At 31.5% G+C, this 25,839-nt stretch overlaps 1 protein-coding gene across 2 annotated transcripts; it reads left to right on the top strand.

Annotated features, from left to right (window-relative positions):
• The first annotated feature begins 6,072 nt into the window (after positions 1-6,072).
• On the top strand, positions 6,073-25,839 carry LOC114348195 (protein THEM6). Of its 2 annotated transcripts, none has more exons than XM_028298811.2 (4): positions 6,073-6,195; positions 6,290-6,465; positions 21,156-21,370; positions 25,531-25,839. In XM_028298811.2, the coding sequence occupies exons 1-4, from the start codon at positions 6,176-6,178 to the stop codon at positions 25,765-25,767; spliced, it is 648 nt and encodes a 215-aa protein (XP_028154612.2). In that variant the 5' UTR covers positions 6,073-6,175; the 3' UTR covers positions 25,768-25,839. The 2 variants fall into 2 exon arrangements, with proteins under 2 accessions (XP_028154612.2, XP_028154618.2); XM_028298817.2 differs by having other exon boundaries at positions 6,184-6,199.

Raw genomic sequence — 25,839 nt, 5'->3', positions numbered from 1 at the left:
CGTAACAGAGTATTTTTATCTCTTTATCGCCCATTTTTTACCCTCTTTTTTCTTCACTTGTTTTATCATTGCATCCAGCGTTATGTTTAACAGTAGAGGGCTTAGTGAATATCCTTGCTTAATTCCTGTGTTTGCTTCTATATGGGTTCTGTTATTATTCCATCGACTTCATTTCTATTTTATTTCGTACATAAAGGTTTTCTATCAGTTTTATAATATCCAGTGGTAAATTTTTGTCATATAGTAGGTGTATCACGTCTTTTAATTGTATTCTATCAAACGCTTTCTCTAGGTATATAAAACAGAAAAACCCTCGCTTCTTATACTCTAATGATTTCTCCGCTATTTTTTTTATCACAAAAACTGCATCGTTATGATCTTCCCCTTCTAAATCCTTGTTGTTCAACCGATATATTTATGCACGCCATTATTTTCTTCATCAGTATTTTTGTTGGGAGTTTCAGTATAGTGCTCCGTAAATTAATCCCTCTATAATTACTGGGGTCTGCCCTATCACTTTTCTTAAATAACGCTATCATCTAAGTGGTACTCCATTCTTCTGGAATTCTTCCTGTATTTATTATTTTACTTATCAGGATATTCAGTTCGTTGTGAAGTCTCTCTCCTCCGTATTTTAAAAGTTCATTAGCTATTCCATCTTTCCCTGGTGCTTTTCGATTTTTCATCTGTTTTAAGGCGTTCGTTATCTTCCTCTTTAATTTCTGTTTGCTCATCCGATTCTAATCCTGGTTTTCCAGTTCTTCATGATTAGCTGTTTGATACAGGTTTTCTAGGTAAGTTGTTTATGTATTTGTATCAATATGTTTTACTTCTACTATCAATTCCTTCATCTCTGCTGTTTGACCTCTTATCATTTTCCACATTTCCTTTTGCATCCCGTATAAGTCGTGCTCCATCTCTTTTGAAAATGCTTACCAATGTTCTGTTTTCTTCCTTCTTACTATTGAGTTTAACTCATTTCAAACTCTTTTATATTCTTCACATATGTTTGTCTCGTTCTTTTGAATTTGTATTCTAGCTAGATTTTCTTTTTTTTTTTGGCATTTTATTTTTATTTCTTCACAGATCCATGGGGTGTTCTCCTTTTCTTTCGTATATGTTTACTTATCTTACGATCTCCAAATGCGTCCGTTGCTGCCATTTTGATATTATCTCTAATCTTCCTCCAAATTTCTTGTATGTCTTCATCTGGTGTTATGTAGTTTTCGTTCAGTACTTTTTGCAGTCTTCTCTGGTATAAATCTCGTGTTGACAAGTCTTGTAGCTGTTTTACCTTTATTCTTGTCTCACATTCAATAGGGTCTTTTTTCCTGTTTTTTTGTAGATGTATTCTGATTTTTCCAAGTACTAGGTTGTGATCACTTCCGATATTAGCTGCACTTAAACATCTTATGTCTAGTACTTGAGAATGATGGATGTTTCTGTTTGTCAATATATAATCAATCTTTGTGTCTGAAGAACGTATTGTTTATTCGAAATTCGTTCTGAGAGCAGAAGTTAATAAGTAGTTCCTAAAGAGTTTACAATAAATTATTCATAATTGATTAACTTCTTGGGAATAAAACTGGATAATCGTCTATCTTGGTAAGACAATATACACTCACTCCGCTCAATTTAATGAAAAATATATCTCATAAACAATGGGATGTCGACGTCCAAACTCTTATGACTGTTTACTGAAATTTGGGTTTCAACCTGAGATACAGTCGGAAAAATGAAGGAATACCCATGAACGAACATATAAAACACGCTGTATTTTCCTGTCATCATGTCGCAAAGAAAATTGCCCAGCGCAAGTACATGTAATAATAATTATTACATGTACCTGTGCTGGCCAATTTTTTGTGTGACACGGTGACAGGAAAATACAGCGTGTTTTTTATGTTCGTTCATGGGTATTCTTTCATTTTTTCTACTGTACAATACGCTAAAGTGTTACGTTTGGCTTGTTCTCTTGTATGTAATGAAAGCATGGATAATAAAGGCCAGCTCCACTAACAAACTTGAAGTCTTTGAAATGAGGTGCCTGCACCGAATGCTTAAAATATCATGGACGTATTTAGGGACATATTGCGAGGAGAACGATATACTTGTCGGCAACTGGAACTCGAAGGAAATATAGAGGGTAAGAGAGGTCTAGAAAAAGATGTCATGGCTGGTTAATATTCGCCAAATGATATTAATGAAATTACTCTTAATAGAATAATGTAATCGTGACTATCTAATATCTCACCTGACAATACAATGCACGGTGGACGTCTACGCAGAAATACACGGCACCTTTAAGAAGTAAAGTTAATAATAAATAATTCAATAATTATACTTAGTCACTATTTTCCCCCTAACTCGGAAAATATCAACGGCACGAAAAAACTTGGAAGAAATTGTTGGAAATCGCGATTGCAACCATTCATGAGTCCTTACAATTTTTCTCTCGAAGAGTTTAAAGTGGCCGAGCGGGTTACTAAGTCAATTTCATTTAAGTAAATACGTTTGCAATATCTCCAAACAAAATACACAATTATCAGAAGAGACTGTAATTAACGAAAATAACTACCTATTTTTTTATCGAGATTATGAGGCAAATAAGAAATGTACAATATCTAAAATCACCGAGTGAGTATTTTTCTCGTTAAATAAATTTTTTATTAAATAAATTATATTATTATACATATATATTATATAAAATTATTAAATAAACTTTAGAATATTTAATGATTTGTTTCAAGAATTCAAATTAGAAGACAAATTACAACTACAAAATTATTCTTGCTAATTTAAAAACGAGTTTAGAAAGTAATACATAGGTACACTCCAATAATTATTTTAAAGATTGCCATTGTTATCGTTGAATGAGAACTCAAATTTAAATGCATCAAAAGAATTAAATAATTTTTATTTTAATCCGATCGACCCGACCGACCCCAAATTCCGATAACCAAAGCTACCTGAATACGTCTCATCGTTGTCTCAGGTAAATTCAATCTCGCACCTAGAAAGCTGCTAACGCCATCTATTTCTAAAACCACTGGTGTCGTACATAAACGCTCATTTAGTTTCGTATCTTCCAGTATATTTATCAGTCAACGGTTATAGTATATTAATGGTGTATCACCTTGGCATTTTGTTAAAATGCCCACATTGGCTTATTTCCCGCGTTTATTTGTATTCTCCATTTACCAGTCTATTTATGTGTTTCGTTTACTTTTGTTTGTAAAGTGCAGCTTGCAGTATTGGGATTTTTGTGTTTCACCATAACTGCACCGAGAGAACAATTTCTTTTCTCCTAAAACACCGATTTCTTTGAGCAATATTTCTTAAAAGTTAACATATCCTATTAACTTAAACATACTGGTTCACATATAAAGAAATGAGTTTTTTAAACACAACTCAATAATTTCTTACAGATAATTTCTTCAATACAAAGAAATGTATTAATGGTTACATTTAATTTTCTTATCCTAAAGTTTTTATTTCTTAAATTGAAAACTACAAAAATATTTTGCAGTATAAGATATACAATGTTAAGTTAATCCTTATTTATATTTGTGAAGAAGAAATTTGGTTGCAATCAAATAAATATTTTAAACCACAAGAAATAATTCTTCAGAAATACCCGCTGTAGTAACTGTGGTTATAAAATAAAAACTTTGTCATTAATGCCGAAATGTTACTTGCAAAGAGATTTTCTTCCACAAAAGAATTGCGCAGAATAACTATTTATGATTTAGTCGTCAGTGTTTGTCAAGATGGCTTGATATGTTCATGTTCATATAGATGGATTTTAGATTTATTGGTGTTTTTTAAAAATTAACGGATATTTTGAAGGTACGTACATATACAGGTATTAAATAAAAGTAAATTGAGTAATTTAAGATGTAATAATAATATTGTTGCGTATCCGAATGGTTAAAAAAGAAACATAATAGTATCTTTATATGCTTTTAGGTATAATGATGGACGACTCTGAAATAAAGGAGCTTATTATTCTAACTAGGAAATATGCCACAATTTAAAGCTGGGACAGAATGATATAATATATAGCTTCAGAACAATATTAAGGAGTTATTAACCAACTGCGGGGCCTTCCAGAACGACTCTGAAATAAAGGAGCTTATTATTCTAACTAGAAAATATGCCACAATTTAAAGCTGGGACAGAATGATATAATATATAGCTTCAGAACAATATTAAGGAGTTATTAACCAACTGCGGGGCCTTCCAGAAATGGTAGAACTTCATACATGTAAGTACCTTTTTAAAAATGTGTATACGTATGTATCAACTATAATAGGTTTCTTGAATGTATTGTTTTCTATAAATATATACAATACAACGCTATATCAAACATGGCGGATGCAACGCTGAGGATGTTTTCTGTTAATTTATTTGACATAAAGAAATCAGTTAGTCTAAAAGAAATATATGTTTATGGTTAAGAAGTGTTATTGCCGAAAACCGTGAATTAGTTAATATGTATTAAATGACTTAGATATAAACTAATAATACTTTCCCGTAATAAAATTTCTTAATGATTAGGTATGCTGTCTCTTTTAGATTATAAAAATTAAGAAAATTACATATTATTATGTCTGTTTCAATATTTTACATTGGTTGTATTTTCCCCTTTTGTTTTAGCTAAACAATGTTTATTGTGTGACTTAATATTATACAGATAAATAATTAATATTTCATTAACAAAAAGAAAAAAATAAACAAAGATGTGTAGGTTAAATAATGCCATGTTTGAACTAAATATGATTGATTATTATTAGTATTAATAGTTCTTATGTGGGGCCGTGTATTTGTTCTTTTTTGTATTTCCTAAATTTGTCAAAATAAACATCTATATCTTTATAAAAAAAATTTTATTAAAGTAAGTTTACTCTTTCTACATAACGATTTTGTTTTAGTGAATTGCTGATATACAAAGTGCTATTAACAAAAGAAGGAAAATTTGACGAAGTTGGATTTGCCTCTCCATCCTTTTATTGTTGTGTAGAAGCCAGTGGTTTAAGAGCGGAGAAAATGTTTGTATGTAATAATAACGTTTTATATCTTGTTTTATTAATAAATAATGATTTTACCTTAACACAATGATTTATTTCGCCGTATGTAATATCACTTTATTTTCAAGAAATATTAACTTAACTCTAAATATACGTTTATCTCTGCGAAATATATTTCTTAACATTAAATACATTAATATTAATAGTAAAATAATAATATTCCTTACTAAGAAATATTATTGCCTAGAAAGAAGAGTTTTGTAATGTATAGAAAATATATTTTTATGACTAATACAATTAATTTAACATCAAGTGCAATTTCTTTCTGATAAATGGGTTTGAAATTTGCCAGAAAGTGATAGTTCAATCATGTTTAAGATATATTTCTTTGGCTATAGTAGAATTTATCTGAAATATTTTAGAAAATTATATCTTACATACAAAGATATATTTCTTAGGCAATATGCCAAGTCGATCTTTCTTAAATATTAATAAAGTTCCTTTATGTCAAGAATTTTTTTCTCTCGGTGTGCAGTATCATCTGCAATTCAAATGTAGCTGTTAGACGATGGTCATCGGTTGGAAAGTCAGCAGTAAACCAAGGGTAAAGAAGTATGGAACTAAGTATTCTTCCTTAGGGCACACCAGCTTTTATAGGATGACTGTTTGTTGAAAAATCATCATATTTTACTTGGAAGCGACTTTCTTCAAGATAAGATTGCTTATGTAGCAATATGTATAACGCAATCAGAGGTGCCAAACTTTAGAGTTATGTCCAGGATAACTGCATAGCAGTAACTCTTTTCTTAAAATATAGTTTATATCAAGTTAACGATCCTGTGTACTTGTTCAATGGTTGAGTCTTTTAGGCGAAATCCATTACCTATTTTATGCGCAGCTGTTGCTCACAATCCTTGCTTAACCAAATAAAAATACTGTTACTACGATCGTCAATAATAACGTTAATAATACATATAATATCTGTTAATGATTATGTGCATATTTTTTTTAAACTTAGCATATTTACCTACTTTCTTAGCTCGGCAACGCAGCAACAGGTTATTAACCCAAACGGTACCTACACGGTTATAGGAACCTCGTGTCCATCTTCGATACTTGCTACCGCAGGGTCAAGCAGTGCGATCATGACCATTCGACTGGACTTGTAGGTACCAAAAATAGTACATAATATATTAAAAATCGCGACAAGTCTTATCGGTACTGATAAGCAACACTTGAGATATTTTTATTTATTTCAGAAACATGAGTTTAGATGTTAGTTGTTGCCTTTTGTGCTATTCGGCTGTGGTCACAGTTATTGCTTTACTTTATGTCTTTCTGGACGTGAACTATTTCATAAGAATCGCTTTTACTATAGGATTCAGCAAATTTTTTGAGAAAAAGAAGAAGCTTGAGGATGGCACTCATATATACGGTAAGTCACAATTTTTTTCAATTCCAGTTCTGACAACTTTTTTTCTCTTTTATGCCACCCTTGATTCTTACACAATATAGAGGGTTTAACAGAAATACAGGTCATAAATGAAATCACATATATTCTGGGACCAAAAATAGTTCAATTGAACCTAATTTACATTAGTACAAACATGCACACAAAAAAGTTATAGCCCTTTGAAGTTACAAAATGAAACTCGATTTTTTCCGATATATCGAAAAATATTAGAGACTTTTTAAGAAAAATAGACATGTGCTATTCTTATTGCAGGTACATCTTAAAAAGAAATTATAGTGAAATTTGTTCATCCCATACAAATTTTATGGGGGTTTTTTTCCTTTAAACTCCCCCAAATTTTTATATACGTTCCAATGAAATTATTTGTGTGGTACTATTAGTTAAACACAATGTTTTTAAAACTACTTTGCCTCTTAGTATTTTTTCGATCAACCCGTTTAATCGAGATGCGGCTTCTTTTTTAATATGTTTACATACAAATTTTATGGGGGTTTTGTGCCTTTAAACCCCTTAAAGTTTTGTGTATGTTCCAATTAAACTATTATTGCGGTACTATTAGTTCACAGTGTTTTTAAACTTTTTTCCTCTTAGTATTTTTCCGATATTGCACCTTCTATAAGATGTGACTTCTTTTTTAATATGGTTCAAAATATACCTCAAACTGTAATTTATAAATAAATTTTCAATAGTAATTTCACAAGAGCTCTAAAATTATCGAATTTTTCCTGAGTGACACTCTGGAAAATTCTATCGGTAATTTTCTACAGTAGATAATTCTCAGTATAATTTTAATCTGATTGGACAGAATTAAACACGTGATCAAATATCTTACTATAGGATTGGAAGTTAAAATCATAAAAAAATAATCAGTTTAATTTTTATTTCTGTAGCTTTCTATTGGTCAGAATCTCCTATGAATGAAATACATAATCATTATTATTACCAGGTCTCTATTAACAGTATACAAAAATGTGGTGAACTTGACAAATATTCAAAATATCTCGATAAACGAGCTTTTCGAAAAGGTAATACGAGGCAAAAAGTTTTAAAAACATTGTGTTTAACTAATGGTGCCACAATAATAAATTAAATGGAACGTACACAAAAGTTTAAGGGAACAAAACCCCATAAAATTTTTATGGAGTGCAGAAATTTCACTAAAATTTTTTTAAGATGTTTCTGTCATAAGAATTCGCCATGTCCGTTTTCAATAAGAAACCTCAAATAGTTTTCTACAGGGTGATCAACTTCTGTGACAAAGTCCAATATATCTGTTACTATACAATATATGAAAAAAAGTTGTTAATAAAAGTTATAGACACCTTTAATGTACACATTTTAAAATTAGTGAGAAATATACAGGGTCCTCCATAACACGGTGCCAAACCAAAGTTATGTTTTTTTAAATGGAACACCCTATATTTTATTCAAAATCTGGTTTCTCTACATTTTTCTGATTCTAGAAATATAACACTTGTCGAGGGTTATACTGAGTGTTTCAATGTTACGAGCACTTTTATTAAAAAATCATACTGATTTGATCGCCCTGTATGTTTCTAACGGTGTAATATAAACTTATTTTTTTAATGTTTTTGACTGTCAATATTAAAGTAGTTTTGCAGCAATGTACAATTTTTTTATAACTACACAAATTGTATACAGGGTAAGTCAAAATGTAAATACAAGATTTTATTTATAATTTTAAATAGAACACCCTGTATTTTATATTATTATCGAAAAGTTCTATTACTGTACTTACATATCTTTTAAATATTCCCTATACCTAAAGTTATTAGTTTTCGAGATACTTTAGTTTTATTGTTGATAAGAGCATGTATTACTTAGTTATTAATAACAATACTTTAATTTATTAAAATTTATTTAAAAAACTAAATTAAATAAAAAATATGTTTAACATACATATGTTATTACGTTCTTATGTTATAAAAGGTGTTCACAATGACCTCCCATAACGTCTACACAAGCCTCGAGACGAGTTTCGAAAGACCTACTGATGTTTGTAAGCATTTGTTGTGTGACACTTTGAAAGGCGTTTTGAATCCTTATTTTCATATCGTCAACTATTGTTGGAGGTGCCCTATACACTACATCTTTAATATAACCTAAAAAAAAAAGAAGTCCCCTTCGTTTAATTCTGGTGATCTGGGTGGCCAGTGAACTGGCCCATCTCTTCCTATCCATCTTTCAGGAAATAGTTCATCGAGTTCACCGTTGACAAGTGCGTTTTGGTGAGCAGGGGCTCCGTCGTGAAGGTACCACATATGTTGCCGGATGTTTAATGGTACATTTTCAAGTAGAATAGGTAAATGATTCACTAGAAAATTTAAATAAACCTCACCATTTACCGATTCCTCAAAGAAAAATAGAACTATAACGTAATTGCCTATGATTCCACCCCAAACATTTAAGGACCATCTCGTTTGACTATGTGTCTGAGCACAGTATGGATTGGTTGTGGAATAATAATGAAAATTGTGTCTGTTTACACTACCATTTTTGTGGAATGTTGCCTCGTCTCCAAAAAAAGGACAAACTCAAAAAAATCTCTCAGTATAAATATTTGTTTTTGTGACCATTGACAAAATTGTACTCTTCGTTCGAAATTATCCCCAATAAGTTCCTGATGTAATTGTATATGATATAGGTGCATGCTGTTTTTCTTGAGTATGTTTTGGATCGATCCATAACTTATATCTTGCTCTCTTGTAATATTTTGAATACTTGTATGACGATTTTCTGTAACAGGCAGTAAAACATTTAATTAATTTTCATCCGTAATAATGATTTTTGTTTTTTCCTTTGCTTCATAAACAGAACCAGTACGATTAAACCTGTCTAATAAGTGGTCAAATGCTCTCTTATTTGGTTGTTGATGCTATGGACACCGTTCCTTATAAATTCTTGTGGCAACTAATGAGTTTTTGAAACACTCTCCTAAAATCCGTATCATGTCTGTCATTTCTTTACGGCTAAAATTCATTGTTAGGTAACAAATATAACAATATGGCAAATAATTATAATCAATAACAAAAGTAAAAACGTACAGATAATTAAAATCTTACATCTGACAGTTCTTGTGTCAATTACTTTAAAGCCACCTTAAACAAGAACTAGCAGCAATTTATAGTTCCCATTTCTTCGCGGAAAAGTAATACCATTTTGTTAGTAAATATAAAATTGTCGTTATTGTATAGAATTTACCATAAAATTGTAGAAAAAATTAAATGCAGTCTAATTTTAATTATCATTAACAAACTCATTGGAGGTTTCTATTATTAAGGGTAATTAATTTACTGTAATAAACGTATCTATGAATTATCCACAATGAAACTAAAATATCTCGAAAACTAACAACTTTAGGTATAGGGAATATTTAAAAGATATGCAAGTATAATGAAAGAACTTTCCGATGGTAATATAAAATACAGGGTGTTCCATTTAAAAATATGAAGAAAATCTTTTATTTGCATTTTCACTTACCCTGTGTAAAATTTGTGTAGTGATAAAAAAATTGTACGTTGTTGCAAAACTACTTTAATGTTGACAGTCAGCAACAGTAAAAAATAGGTTTATATTATACTGTTAGAATCATACAGGGCGATCAAATCAGTGTGATTTTTTGATAAAAGTGCTCCTAGCTTTGAAACACTCAGTATAACCCTAGACAGGTGTTACATCTTTTTAATCAGAAAAATGTAGAGAAACCAGATTTTTAATAAAATACAGGGTGTTCTATTTAAAAAAACATAACTTTAGTTTGGCACCGTGTTATGGAGGACCCTGTATATTTCTCACTAATTTTAAAATATGTACATTAAAAGTGTCTATAACTTTTATTAATAACTTTTTTTCATATATTTTATAATAACAGATATATTTGACTTTGTCACAGAAGTTGATCACCCTGTATGCACATTTGTACTAAGGAAAGTTAGGTTCAATCGACCTATTTTTGGTCCCATAATATGTGACTTAATTTATGACCTGTATTTTTGTTACACCCTGTATATAGCACTTTAATTAAATATAATAAATTTTATTAAATGTGTCTTCAAGGACGCCGTCAGGAATTATTTCAGAGGTGCATCTGAACTTCATGGGGTGCATCTGAATCTAAGCCTACTATTAAGAGCGTAGGTGCAAAATTTCAGCCTAATGCTTTTTAAATGCATTCATTTTTTTTTTCGAATCCTGAGAAAACTAGTAACCCTTTTTGAAAACTTTAAACGCAGAATAAAAGATTATATTATTATCGAGGGCTTAAAGTCGCTGAAAACTTTTATAATGTTAACTCTATTAGGTTACAGGGGTGAAAAAAAAAAAGAAAATTGAGTCTAATTTTTAATTTCAAATATCTCACTCAAAAGAAACTTTGTGTTTACTCTAAGGAAATTTCGACCCTCGGTAATAATGTTATCTTTTATTCTGCGTTTAAATTTTTCAAAAATAGTTATTAGTTTTTTCAAAATTCGAAAAGAAATGAATGCATTTAAAAAACATTAGCCGGAAATTTTGCGCCTATGTTCTCAACGAAAACAAAATATAGAACAATACATGTATAACTACATACTTTGTTTTCGTATAGGAAGGTACCCCCTGCAACTCGCTCCCGGCGCACATATATTTTTGTTGAGGCCTACAAAAGCCTTATACACAAAAAAATATTCATTAAGAAACAACGTCTTTAGGTACATATGACTCCCAAGGATATTCCTTTCAATGATTTAATTTGATAATTCTAAAAGAATATAACTTCGATTTCATTGGAATGGAATTTTTTATATCCGATACTACACTGCTCGTTTATTTCCAGTTTACTGCCATATTATGTTTATGTCTATGTTTACATTATCCATGCCACATAAATAATTCCATTAATTTTTTTTATCATTCGACATCATCATCATTAATTGACATCATCAGTAATTCATTTTCCAAACATTATTTTTGATTATCTCTGTTAAAATATTTGCTCTTTTTATTTTTCAATAACACTGTACCTAATAAGTATGTTCAAACGATTAAAAAATATGTTTTTCAAAAATTTCCAATTTTTAATTGTTTGCTAAATGATTTTTTATCGTTCTAATAAAACTTTAAATCTTTATCTTTAAAATGAGACTAAGAAGACAAAACAAAACTATTAAATACGTTCCATAATTACACTGGTCAACAAAACAAAATGAAAAAAAAAGAACAGACACTCTGATGGGTGTTCTTTACTAATTTTGGGTCGCTGAACTCGAATATGACCTCCGTTTTTTTCCATCACCCTCCATTTTTCCGCTCCCCCCTATTCTTGCCAAAATAGTGGTGAAATAGGTAAATTTCGTTTAATTTGCTCATTTCGCCGCGATAAATGCCAACTTATAGATTAAAATTACAGTAAAATAATGATTAAGATTATGCCCAACGCTAAACATAATTGGGGATCCGACGGGGCGAAAAAAGGGGAAGAAAGGGGTATTTTTCTGAAAAAAACGTAAAAAATCAGCATTTTTCAGTATTTTTTTTTGGAAAAAAGCGACATTACAGGCCTTTTGCCATTTTTTACACCTTCCCAATACCCCCCTTGAACCGCCTTGCATCATCATATCTCTCTTTTTCACCCTCCCCCCTTAAAGCCCCCTCGTTCTTCAACAAGAAAAAAAAAACATAAATATGGATGTACAAAAAAAAAAGAAGTTACCTATTTATTTGAAACAAACTCTTATGTGGTTTTGATTGTATCTGAGAATTATGACAAAAATATGATTAGACAAGGTGGAGGGGGAGAAAAAGTATTGAAATTAATCATAAGGCTAAGCAATCAAAAAGTCTGAAAAAAAACATACCTGCATCTACTTGGAAATTTTTTTCCGTTTGTAAGCGTCCTCCGGTGTTTCTCGAATTTGAGTCCAACAGTAGTCCGCCAACATACTAGGGTTCCGTTTTCCAGCGTATCTCTTCTCCATTTGGGCAATCTGCTGATGAAATCTTTCACCATGCTCGTCCGAAACGGCTCCACAATTTTCCGGGAAAAAACTCAGGTGGGAGTGGAGAAAATGGACTTTCAATGACATATTGCAACCTAAAGCCTTGTAAGGTTTAAGTAGCTCATCAATTCGTTGTTGATAGTCATCTGACCTTTTGTTTCCAAGAAAATTGCGACAAACAAAAACAAGAGATTCCCAGGCTCTTTTCTCTTTTCTTGACAAACTGTTGGAGAAAGCATCGTCATCAAATAACTGTTTAATCTGGGGTCCCACAAATACGCCTTCTTTGATTTTGGCATCACTTATATGCGGAAATTTTTGCTTCAGGTATAAGAATCCTTTACCATCCCTATTTAGAGCCTTAACAAATTGTTTAAAAAGGCCCAGCTTAATGTGAAGTGGAGGTATAATGATTTTTTTTTGTCTACTAAGGCACCAAAAGCGATGTTTTTACAACCGGGAAAATCATTCACGCGCAAGGGCCAGTCTTTTCGCACATAATGTTGATCTTTAGCACGGCTGTCCCATTCACAAAGAAAGCAACAAAATTTAGTGTATCCAGCTTGCAATCCAGTTAATATTGCCACTACTTTGAGGTCAGCACAAACATTCCATTGATGATGATCGTAAGTAATTTTTTCCAAAATTTTTCTTAGATTGTCATATGTTTCCTTCATACTGGTTGCATAGGCAACAGGGACCGATGGTAGATCATTTCCATTATTAAGTAAAACCGCTTTTAAACTAGTTTTTGAGGAATCAATGAAAAGTCTCCAGTTTTCAGATACGTATGGTATTTTTAGCTCAGTCATTAGTCCTGCAATGTTGTTACAGCTAATTAAATCTTCATCATCATCATCTCGCGAGAAAAAAGAAATGAAGGCGGAATTTCTTTTTCTGAAAAACGTCATATTGACATCTTTCTGCAGGAGATTTTTCTGCTGAAGTCGTGAACCAAGAAGCTCAGCTTTTATTTTAGGCAGGTCTAAATCGCGAACTAAGTCGTTCAATTCCTCCTGAGTAAAAAGTTGTGGTTCGTTCGAACCGTTAGGCGTGTAGTCTCCATCTTGGCTCCCATGTGAGGTCTCCTCTTCCAGTGGTGACGCATTCTGTTCAGTTGCTGATTCTTCATCATCTAGGGTGTAGTTTACGGGTGGTATGGGAACAGGCAGCCTATTACTATGTTCCACGGGTCTAATGTCCGAAGGGATATTCGGATAAGTGATGGTACGTTTCGATTTTCGCGAAAATCCAGATATTTTCGTCATACAAAAATAACAGTCCTCGGCATGAGAAGTGGGCTCACGCCAGAACATTGGTACAGCGAAGGACATCGGACGTGATTTCCCACGTAACCACGAACTTAAATTAGTGTAACAACTATTGCAACATAATTTTGGGGCCTATGGCTTGTCTTGATCCTCGACTTTGCAACCGAAATAATGCTCATAAGCTTTTCGAACCATCTTATTTAAAGGTCTCCTTTGATTCTTAAAAGTTACTTCTCCACAAATATAACAGAAAGAATTCACATCATTCTTACAAAAACGCGGCATTGTAACTCCAAAAACTTTACAAAGAAATGTACTTGAAGCACAGAAAAAAAAAACACGTGTGCTAAACGCAAACACCTCACTTTTAAAAACTTCGAGACAGCCTGTCTCGAACAACACGCTCACCGCAATGACAGGTGCTTGCTTGCGAATTCAAGTAGTGTAAAAGAGAGAAGGGGGGTGAAAAAGAGAGATAGGAAGGTGCAAAGGGGTAGTGGGAAGGTGTAAAAAATGGCAAAAGGCCTGTAATGTCGCTTTTTTTCCAAAAAAAAATACTGAAAAATGCTGATTTTTTACGTTTTTTTCAGAAAAATACCCCTTTCTTCCCCTTTTTTCGCCCCCTCGGATCCCGAATTATGTTTATCGTTGGGCATAATCTTAATCATTATTTTACTGTAATTTTAATCTATAAGTTGGCATTTATCGCGGCGAAATGAGCAAATTAAACGAAATTTACCTATTTCACCACTATTTTGGCAAGAATAGGGGGGAGCGGAAAAATGGAGGGTGATGGAAAAAACGGAGGTCATATTCGAGTTCAGCGACCCAAAATTAGTTAAGAACACCCATCAAAGTGTCTGTTCATTTTTCCATGTTGACCAGTGTTATTATATAAATTAGCTGCGAATTTAAACAAAAAACCCTTTTTTTACCTAATCGCCCCATAATCACTTTTCCTTTTAGTTTAGTTAAAAATAACATAAATTTGATAAAACGATTTTGTTTACAAAACTGATTTTTTTAAACTTTTTGGACCTAATCTAAATTTACATTCAAGATACAGTAGAAATAAACAAACCAAGACACGTTAAATGCTACTAGGAGCACTCCTGAATCATAATTTACAATGTATAAACTTTGGAAATCATGATTTGAGATTTACAATGTATATAGGGTGAGGCAGATAACTGGCCTATTAGAAATATTTAGAGAACTAAAGGCAGCAGAATCATGAAAATTGGAATGAAGGGGTTTTGAAGGGTGATCTATTTAATAAAAATATTTTCATCAATTTGCCACTTCCGGTTATACCCCGGAAGTTGCTTAAAACTTCGTTTTTTTAAATGGGATGCCCTGTATATTTTTACATCTTTAGATTCCACTCGATGTCTTCTTTCTTAAAATATGCAGTTTTGTAATATGATACAGGGTAGTTTAAAAGCTAATTACGTTTTATTATTATTTTCGTAGCCACTTTCACAACCTGTAGAATTGTAGTAGTTGAATATCAAAAACTCTATTTATGTTAAAATGATTTTTAATATAGTCTACTATTATTAAAAATTATTAGTATAGCTAAATGTTCAATTTTAGTATACAGGGTTGGTCGAAACTCGGAATGAGGATTTTCTGAATTTTCTTAAATGGAACACCCTGTATTTTAGTATTGCAATGAAAAGCCATTTTATGGTACTTTTTTTATTTCTTAAGCATTCCCTATACCTAAATGCTTTAATTTGTGCTTAATTGTTAATCGCGCCAAAAATGTTAACTACGTAGGTATTTTGATAGCTCAACCATTATTGGCAATTTTAAAGGTCAGTCTAGATTAATATGTATTTATTTCCGAAAAATTAATTGTGACTGAATATTTTCACGGCCAACCTAATAAAATTTCACGTATTTTTTGTTGAAATTAATGTCTGGCTTGAATCACCAATAACTCACAAATTAAAGCAGTTAGGTATAGATAATGCTTAAGAAATAAAAAAGTAGCATAAAATATCATTTCATTACAATAATAAAATATAGGGTGTTCCATTTAAGAAAATTCAGAAAATACTCTTTCCGAGTTTCGACTAACCCTGTATAGTACATTTCAACATTTACCTATACTAACAATTTTTAACAATAGTAGACTATATTAAGAATCATTTGAACATAAATAGAGTTTTTGATGTCAAACTACTACAATTCTACAGGGTGTGAATCTTGCTAGGAAATTAAGAAAAAAACGTAATTATCTTTTAAACTACCCTGTATAACATTACAAAACCTCATATTTTAAGAAAGCAGACATCCAGGAGAATCCAACAATGTAAAAATATACAGGATGTTCCATTTAAAAAAAAACGAAGTTATAAGCCACTTCCGGTATAACCGGAAGTAGCAAATCGATGAAAATACTTTCATTAAAGAGATCACTCTTCAAAACCCCTTCATTTCAATTTTCATGATTCTGTTTCCTTTAGTTCTCGACATATTTCTAATAGGACTTTTATCTGCCTCACCCTGTATACATTGTAAATTATGATTCGGGAGTGCTCCTAGTAGCATTCAACGTGTCTTCTTGGTTTGTTTATTTCTCCAGCATCTTGATTGTAAATTTAGTATAATTATTGTGGTGGTAAAATTAAAACCTTTCATCTGTCATACGATTCCCGTAGAATTCCCATATCCTCATTAATGTATGTCTTATATTATTCTCAAAAAATGACCACTATGAACAAACTATTTGAAAAACTAATTGGTGAATTGAGCTCAAAATATAGGGTGTGCCAGTTAAAATAAGAATAGTATTCAATGCCACATATAGGTCAAATTCAAATATGTACCTATATGGTGAAATAATAACAAGTTAAATTTTATTATACAGCATGTTTCATGTAAAATAAATACCTTATTACAGCTTGAGTGTGCTAATATAACAATTTAATATTTTGAAGACGTTGTAAAAAATTTTGTCAAAACAAAAAATATCTGTTTAAATAAAACAAGTTTGTCTTAAATATTCTTAATAATATTTTTGTTATTTTTGAATATTCTTAATATTATTATTATCACGTTGAACGCCGCGCGAATCATATACAATTCACGCTTATTTTACTTACAGGGCCGTGCGAATCCCACTTGCTTCACAGTGACTGCTATACCTACCGTATGGACCACGGCAAGTCGGCCCAGAGAGCCGTAACATTATATACATTGCGGCGTTCAACGTGTTTGCTATTTTTTTTCTTAAGTTTGTCTCCTAGTAATGGAATGGTAGATATTTAATTTTGTTAGAAACTTACATTTTTAGAAAAATCGAAATAATTGAAAACAGTCAACCTGTATTTAGTTATGGGGATCTCTTATGAAAGTATTACTTATTGTTTTCACCCAATTGCAAGGCAATTGAAAAATGTTATCAAATGTGGACTGTTTTAATATGAATGAATATTGACATATAAGAAAAAATATCGTAGATATTTTATACCACTCGTTTTTGAAGAAATCTAAGAAATCTTTGCAATTCTCAATGTCAAGTTTTAATGTCAGCGTCAAAAGCAAATCTAAAAATGTATTTCACCTTACAAAAAATTGTAGTTTAATCCAAAAATAACTACAAAGTATAAAATCGTATAGCTTAATAAGCATATTCATTATATGACAAAAGGTTTATTGAACAATGAGCAATTTACAGCCAAATACCATTGTACAGCAGCTTGTATATTTTAATAAGGTTAAAAGTTTCAAAACAACTAATTACTATACGCAATATTGATAAATTCCTTAAATTTACATACAGTAAGTTTATGTTTATACAAACTCATTCTTATTTAAGAAATATACGTCAACTAATTTTACAGTCTTCTTTTTACCTATTCATTTCTGCGCGGATTTATTGGATTACCATCGTAAATTTTATTTTGTTTATATCTTTCATTTTTTTTTGTAATTTCGTTAGTTGGAGCTTCCACTGTTTATTTTAAGTCATTACCTTTCACATGTGCACTTCCACCATGTTTTTTTTTGATAAAAATGTTATTTCTTATGTTATATGTAAACAAGTAAAGTAAAAATGAGTGGCGCATACAATATTCCAGCTACAAAAGATCTGATATGAATACTACGTGACGCGAAAATGTATTTTCATTTTGATGCAAAATAAAATTTTAGTTTTATTTTAAACGATTTTTCCATAATATTTGCTAAATTTGAAGTAAAACGCGCCACAAAAAAGTAACTTTGATACAGTTTGAATTTTGAAACTCTTTTGTGGCGCGTTTATTTGAAATTTAGCAAATATTATGGAAAAATCGTTTAAAATAAAACTAAAATTTTATTTTGCATCAAAATAAAAATATATTTTCGCGCCACGTAATATTTATATCAGATATTTTGTACCTGGAATATTGTATGCACCACTCATTTTTACTGCGGCATTTTTACGTTTAGCGGTTTTTTATTCTTGTATGAGGAGTTTGTCAAAGTTTTTTATAAATTAATTGTATGAAATTGAATGCAATTTTTCTCGATTACACGTTAAGTTTTATAAATGGTCGCTTTTGTCGCATTATCTCCCAAATGGTCTAGTGTCCATCGAATGTACATTAGATTTTTTTTCTACTCGAAATAGATTAAAAAAAAATATTGGAATGGCCGGTTAATGGACTCGGATTGCCCGTTGCTAGATCAAATTTAGCGTCGTAACCACTACAACTACATAAACCATTTCAGGAATGATCGTTAATTTTATTATACTTTTGTAGCTTAATAACTTCTAAACGGCTTAACCGATTTTGATAACTAAACATGAGTTTGAAAGGTATGGACAAATAGTATCTGATGCATCTAAGGTCAAGTATGATAACTGAATCTATTACAGCAACTGTTGAGCTTGAAAAACCGTTTGTCCCGTAGGAAATAGATTTGATCATAGTTATGAAGCCTATAACTTAAAAATTCGGATTTTTCCGGATATGAGGTATACACGGTCAGATTCGTCTAGAGTCCTTCTACAAACACTCAGTTTGTAATTGTCGAAAAACCCAAAATTTTCAAAGTTTAGTTTTTCAGTTTTTCGGTGATGCTGAGCCGTGTGTATATCTGGTCCTGACGGCTTAGAAACCATTTGGTGTATTTGGTGATTTGGTGTATTTGCAGTTCTCCTTTCTCTTCTTGAACCGAAGATATATACCTCCAAAAAAGATGCCATTTTGTACCTACCAAGTCCTATAGCTGGCTTATGGGTGGTAAAAAGTCACAAACTACACCGGTTCTGAATCGGCCCTAACCCTCTCTTCAAACACAGAAAAAAAATTCAGATCGGTTTAACTTTTCCAGTCACGTACATCCGATTTTTAAAATTAGACATGCGTTAAAAGGTAATGATCAGTACTATTATAAGCCGCAAAGGTGGGATTTAAATTTTCGAATTTTTTTGAGTTTTGGGGACGACAACGAAAAACAGGCCCTAAATAGGAAGGGCCGTAAAATCCACAACCTTGAACCAAAATGGATGGTTGATATATGGATGGGTGAGTCTTTTCCTGAACTTTAAGATGGGAGTTGGCGCAATTTTCAATTCCGTCAGATTTAGAAAATCGAAAATTTCGTGAAAATACATATAGTGTCACGTGTAGGGGTGTAAGTGTGCGCCACTGGCGAGAACTACCGTTCTCTGGTAATGTTTATTCTTTTATGTTTTGTTTCGTTATAAAACAAGACCTTGCTTTTGGTTTTTTCGGTATGGCGACAAAATTCTTCAGAGTAATCCTGGCTGTTACAAAAAATATTATTAAAAAGTCTGATAAGAGATTCGAGAAATTTACAGTTTGATTGGCACTGCATTTTCAATAATTCTCCATCAAATTTTGACCATTGAGGTCATTGTAATGGTCTCAAATGTCCTGTAGATTCTTTAACATGTTTTGTCATCTTATTTATGCAGATCTATTTAATTTTTATTTTCTTTATTTTATTTTATTTTTATTGTAGTTTAAATAGTTCTTTATTATTTAACTATTTTCTATTAATATACGGCTGTGACATCAAGTATAATTAAATAACAAGTTTCACTTTCTGGATAATTAGTTAAATAACAAATGACGCACATAAATAATGGTGCGCACCTGATAAAAAAACCTAACTATAATGAGTTCTAATAATTCATAAAATATAGGGTGATTAAGAAATAAAGCGCTATCAGAATAATGTTGAAGTCATACCAATAAATTTTAAATATATCGTTAGAAAAAAAATGAAAGTTTGTATACAAACCATAGACCGGGAATATTGTTTTTAACACAGCGCAGTGGTTTATAAATATTGAGAGCTGAAATTTGGGATGTTTATCAATGAAGACTCTTTTTTATCTTACGATTTAAATTATATAAAAATTCCCTTTTTCGCTTTGAAATCACTTTTTAAAAAATTGGGTTATTCTAAGACGAAATCTATTGCTGTTGTTTTTTTTTCGTAATATGATTTATCAAAAAAACTACTAAGTAGACAACAGATATTAAATACATTAAAATAAGCTTCGAATGAACTAAAATATCTTTAATGACCTTTCAACATACATGTAACCACTTTATTAAAATCCATTTCTTATCAACTAGTTAGCTAATAAATATTTTGCTATGCGTTTTAATGGTTGTTCTTTAACAAAATGGTACAAAACAACACTTATAGTATAAGTATTGTATACATAGTGTACATAAGTATACTATCTCTTCAAAAACTGCATTAAACTCCAAAGTAAACAAAATGATATATAATTTTATATAGAGGAGCCATTTTATATATGCCAAATTATATTTGGCATTTCTAGGAGAAATACCATTACAAAGTATTGTATGACGTCACAATCGTTGATTGTTTAAAATGATTTAAGTACAAAAGAGATTTTAAATTTCAACTTTCTATGATGATTTGAGGCGTGAAATTTTGGAAATCTTATTTTGTACACGTTGACGGACAGAACGTCTATAGACGTCTAATTTCCATTGATGTAATGTGACACAACGTCTGTAGACGTCTTTTTAAAATAACGAGTTTTAACAAAAAATCGGTGTCATATCCATAATAAATGTATTAAACAATAATGGTCGTCGTCCGCATGTTTGCAATAAATGTTAAAAACTCATTGTTTCCATAAACTAAGAAATTCAGCAATTTCCCTATTCTACTTTCCACAATACATAAATATAGTGTCACAACACTTGCTTACACTATCGACTCAATGTCCGTCAACGTGTTAAACGAAACTGAAAATCATTATATGATAAAACAGAAATGTGTAAGTTGCCTATTTCATAAAGCCGTTAGTAGAAGTTACACTCATACCAGTAACATTACATATTAAGTTATATTGGTCGTTTTTTTTTTGTTTTAGGAGTCTGCACGTCACAAGATATGGACATATTTTTCTCGCATATGAACAATGCCAGATATATTCGCGAGCTGGATTTTGCAAGATTTCATTTTTACTTTGTAACAGGGTTATATGACCTAATAAAAAAGAATAAGGGCCATGCTTTACAAACAGCTTCAAACATTCGGTACAGAAGAACAATTCCTTGGTTCAACACTTACAAAGTTACTACAAAAGTACGTATTTACATAAAAAAAATTACATTCATTTAAAGACTTTTTTGTTTTAAGCTGGTTTCTTCCAGTCTAATTTTATCTTAATGTTTTTTTATCAACATTCTTATTCATATAATTGCAAACTATATTAAATTCTTCGATTTTGTTGTTTCCTGACAATTTTATTATTTACTTGTTCTTTTTTTCGTAAGAATTAACCAAAAGATATTTTTTCTATGCTTTATAGATAATGAAGAAACAATAATTTGTAACTGAAGTGTAATTAAACCAGTTCATTTACAATCCAGTATCGACTGGCAATTTTTTTGCATTATTTTCGGGATGACGTCATGAAAAAAGTCACCCAAAAGTGCATAATCATATCAAAATCAGTATATTAAGGGCAAGATTTTGTTATTTGGTGGTTTTTGGGGTCGCTGAACATGAATACGCCATCAGAACCGACTCCCGGAGCACCTGGTGCCCAGGGTTACTTCTAAGATACGTCATCTGGAGTTTCGAGGGTATTCGACCTAAATTAATGCAAACATATTACTCGGGAGTTTATGGGGTCGTGAATACAAATACATAATCAGATCTGACCCCCTGGAGTACCTGGTGCCCAGGTTCACTACTGAGGCATACCACCTTCTGGAGTCTCGAGGGCTTTAGATACTAAATCTTTTGTGATACTTTCGAACTAAATTGATACAAATATGTTTTTGGTGTTTCTAAATACGAATATAACATCAGAGCCGACCTTCTGAGCACCTAGTGCCCAGGGTGACGGCTCTGCACGTCCCATACACAAGGTCTTCCTTTGGTCCTGAAGCAGCAAATGTTTTTTTATTGTCTGTCAGTATTAGCTCTCTCTAAAATTTTAAAACAAAATTCCGCTCGTATCTCAGCATCTTCTTCTCCTATTTCTTAATGATGTTGAAATTTATACTGACGGAATTTTTCTCTTTAAAATTTTAAGGCTGTGGTATTATGAATGTCAAACTGGCCTGCAATAATTCGAGAAAATATTGTAGGGTTTTCAACTGCTGTTGTTCATACATTGATTTCGTTTTGATATTATAGATTTCTTGGTACCATCGCAATATTGTTTGTACTGGTATATACAGGGTGTCCATAAACTCTACCGACAAACGAAGTTCTTAAGATAATTTTAAGATAATTTAACCCAATTCACTTAGTCCGAAAATGCTTCCTAAGGGAGCTAGAGCTATTTGAAGATGGCGTCTTGTAATTAGTTTTTCTTAAATACCTCCTGAACGCTTCTATTTATAAAAACAAAAATTGGTACGCGTATTTATCTTCAAGATATAAATCTAATCCAAACATTGCAAATTTCTAGTACCGATCATAGGCGTCCGTTGGGTAGGGCTACGGACATTTTATCTCATAACTTTTTTGTCTTTAACTTTTACGCATTTCTGACACTTGATTATTAAATTGTGAAGTATTCTAGTACTAAAAAGTAGTCTTATTTTAAATCGGTAGGACACACCGTTTTCTAGAAAAATCAATTTGAAAATTTTTCGCTTTTTGAATAAAAAAAAGTTTAAAAAAAAATGTGTGTACTTTGTACGCACGTAAGAAGTTATACTTCTATTATATGATTTCAACGAAATCAATATACTTTAAACAGTTTCTCTACTACTTTCCAAAAACTGTTATTAAAACAGTACCAAAAATTAAAAAAATAAAAGAGTAAAACACACACAAACACATTAAAAAATGCCACAAATGATTTCTGAACAATAATTGTTGCCAAAAATTTTAATTATATACGTATTTTCTGAAAAAAATTATATAATAATATACTTTTACAATCATAAAATCTATAAAAAAAAATAAAAAAAAATAACAACTTACTTGGGGCTTGAACCCACTTCACGTCTATCGCGCCGTACGAAAGTCGAAGCGATTTCCCACTGCACCACATTCGCGTATACGTCATGTGGGAATATACACAAACTAAACGTTTACACCATAAACTTTTTGACATTTTGTTTATTTATATGAATTTAATCAAATTATTAGTTTGATTTTTGTCGAATTAAAATACAACAAAATATAGAGTAAGAAAACGATATATTAGATGAAGATTTGTAGAAAGTTTGTTCGTAATCAGATTATGTAAATTAAAGCATTGCCTACTAATAGGTAACTACATTATTTTTTTACATTTTCCAAATAGATAGGTATGAAGATAATGTTTTATTGGAATACAACTGAAACATTTAGAATTACGTACCTGCTGCGGCTTTTCAAAACTATTTAAAAAGTCACTATAATTATAAATTTGATTTTATTTCTGTCCTCACAACAATAAAACTAATATATTATACAATATGTTTGTTTACCGATAACCTCCATATTGAACAATTATTAACAGATCATTTCAACACCCAATCAGAGCCCGTATAACGACTAATACCATACTGTCGGTGTGCGCATGCGCGCAGATTAATAAAATTTCACCCTCAATGAAATCGCGCCTAAAGAAGTATAACAAAAACTGTTTAGAAAGACGAAAACTGGTACATTTATTTATATTCCAGAGATAAATCGATTTCATTAATTGCGAATTTTTAGTACTGGTCATAGGCGTCCGTTTTGGGTAGGTCAACAGTTATTTTATAGCATAACTTTTTTGTCTTGAATTTTTAAGCATTTTTGACACTAAATTATTAAATTATGAGGTATTCGAGTACTAAAATTTACTCTTACTTTATGTTGGTAAAATACTTCGTTTTTTGTTGAAAAGTCCTTTAATTTTTTTTTTCAAATTCCAAAAACGAAAAACTTTCAAATCGACTTTTCTAGAAAACGGTGTGTCCTACCGACTTAAAGTAAGAGTCCTTATAGTACTAGAATACCTTACAAATTAATAATCCGGTGTCAAAAATGCATAAAAGTTAAGGACAAAAAATTTCTGCGATAAAATATCCGTTGCTCTACTCAAAATGGACGCCTATGACCGGTACTAGAAATTTGCAATGGATGGAATCGATTCATCTCTAAGTAAATGTGCTTACCAATTTTTGTTTTTATAAATGGAAGCGTTCTGGAGGTATTTAAGAAAAACTAAAATCATGACGCCATCTTCAAAGAGCTCTAGCTCCCTTAAGAACCATTTTCGGACTAGGTGAATTGGGATAAATTGTCTTAAAATTATCTGAGGAATCTCCTGTCTTTGTTTGTCGGTAGAGTTTCTGGACACCCTGTATAATAAAGAATCACGTTTTTAAAATTTTTTGAAATTATAATAAATGATGGTTTTGCTTGTTTTCGATTCAGAGGGATGCACACCCGCTGGACAGGCTGTTTCTACCATTGCAGGCGTCCTCAGCAGCGTTCGTTATCGTGCACTCCTCTGAATCGAAAAACAGCTGGACCATCAATTTAAAGGGAATCTGAAAGATAATTCAAAATCCCCATTAGGACGCGATACAGCGACATCTCTTAACAAAGTGAAGAGTCTCAGATGCAGAATCCACCAAAAATGGTAGATAGTTATTTAAATCTGAGACTATTCGTTTTGAAAGTTCTTTCTGGTACATCCTTAATCTGCGACTTTTTCAATTAACAAGACCGCAGACGACAAATATAAAAAAACGAAAAGGAAACGATCACATTCCGCTTTCATTCGTCTAGGAAAAAAGGACAGAAGAGGAGCTTTCAGTACTCAAATCCGAGTAAAGATAGAACAATTTAAATGATGGTTTTGCTTGTTTTCGATTCAGAGGGATGCACACCCGCTGGACAGGCTGTTTCTACCATTGCAGGCGTCATCAGCAGCGTTCGTTAGCGTGCACTCCTCTGAATCGAAAAACAGCTGGACCATCAATTTAAAGGGAATCTGAAAGATAATTCAAAATCCCCATTAGGATGCATTAGACGAATGAAAGCGGAATGTGATCGTTTCCTTTTCGTTTTCTATATTCATCGTCTGCGGTCTGATTAATTGAAAAAGTCGCAGATTAAGGATGTACCAGAAAGAACTTTCAAAACGAATAGTCTCAGATTTAAATAACTATCTACCATTTTTGGTGGATTCTGCATCTGAGACTCTTCAATTTGTTAAAAAAATTTGATTTGTTGATCGACTTGGAATTCGTCTATTGGGATATCTTACTATACTAATTAATGTCATTTAATTTAAATTTTAGATTGTCTATTGGGACGAAAAAACAATGTACATTGAACAACAATTCGTCACTTTGCACGACAACTTCATAAGGGCTGTAATTCTTAGCAAGCAAACGACCATTGGTTTGAATGTGCCAGAACTTATGGCCAAACTGACTGGTTGTGATGAAAGTTATAGACCACCACTTCCCGAAGAGTTACAAGATTGGTTGTCGTCCATAGAAAAGAGTAGTAATAAGTTGAGGAAGAAAGAATAAATGGTTTAATAATATTTATTTTAATAAATTAGATTACATGTTTTTTAATAAATTATATTTATTATTATTAAA

The sequence above is a fragment of the Diabrotica virgifera genome, chromosome 7, assembly GCF_917563875.1.
Source record: "Diabrotica virgifera virgifera chromosome 7, PGI_DIABVI_V3a".
Classification (NCBI taxonomy): Eukaryota; Metazoa; Arthropoda; class Insecta; order Coleoptera; family Chrysomelidae; genus Diabrotica; species Diabrotica virgifera.
The sequence above is the reverse complement of the archived record's forward strand: the minus strand, read 5'-3'. Positions and strand labels throughout refer to the sequence as shown.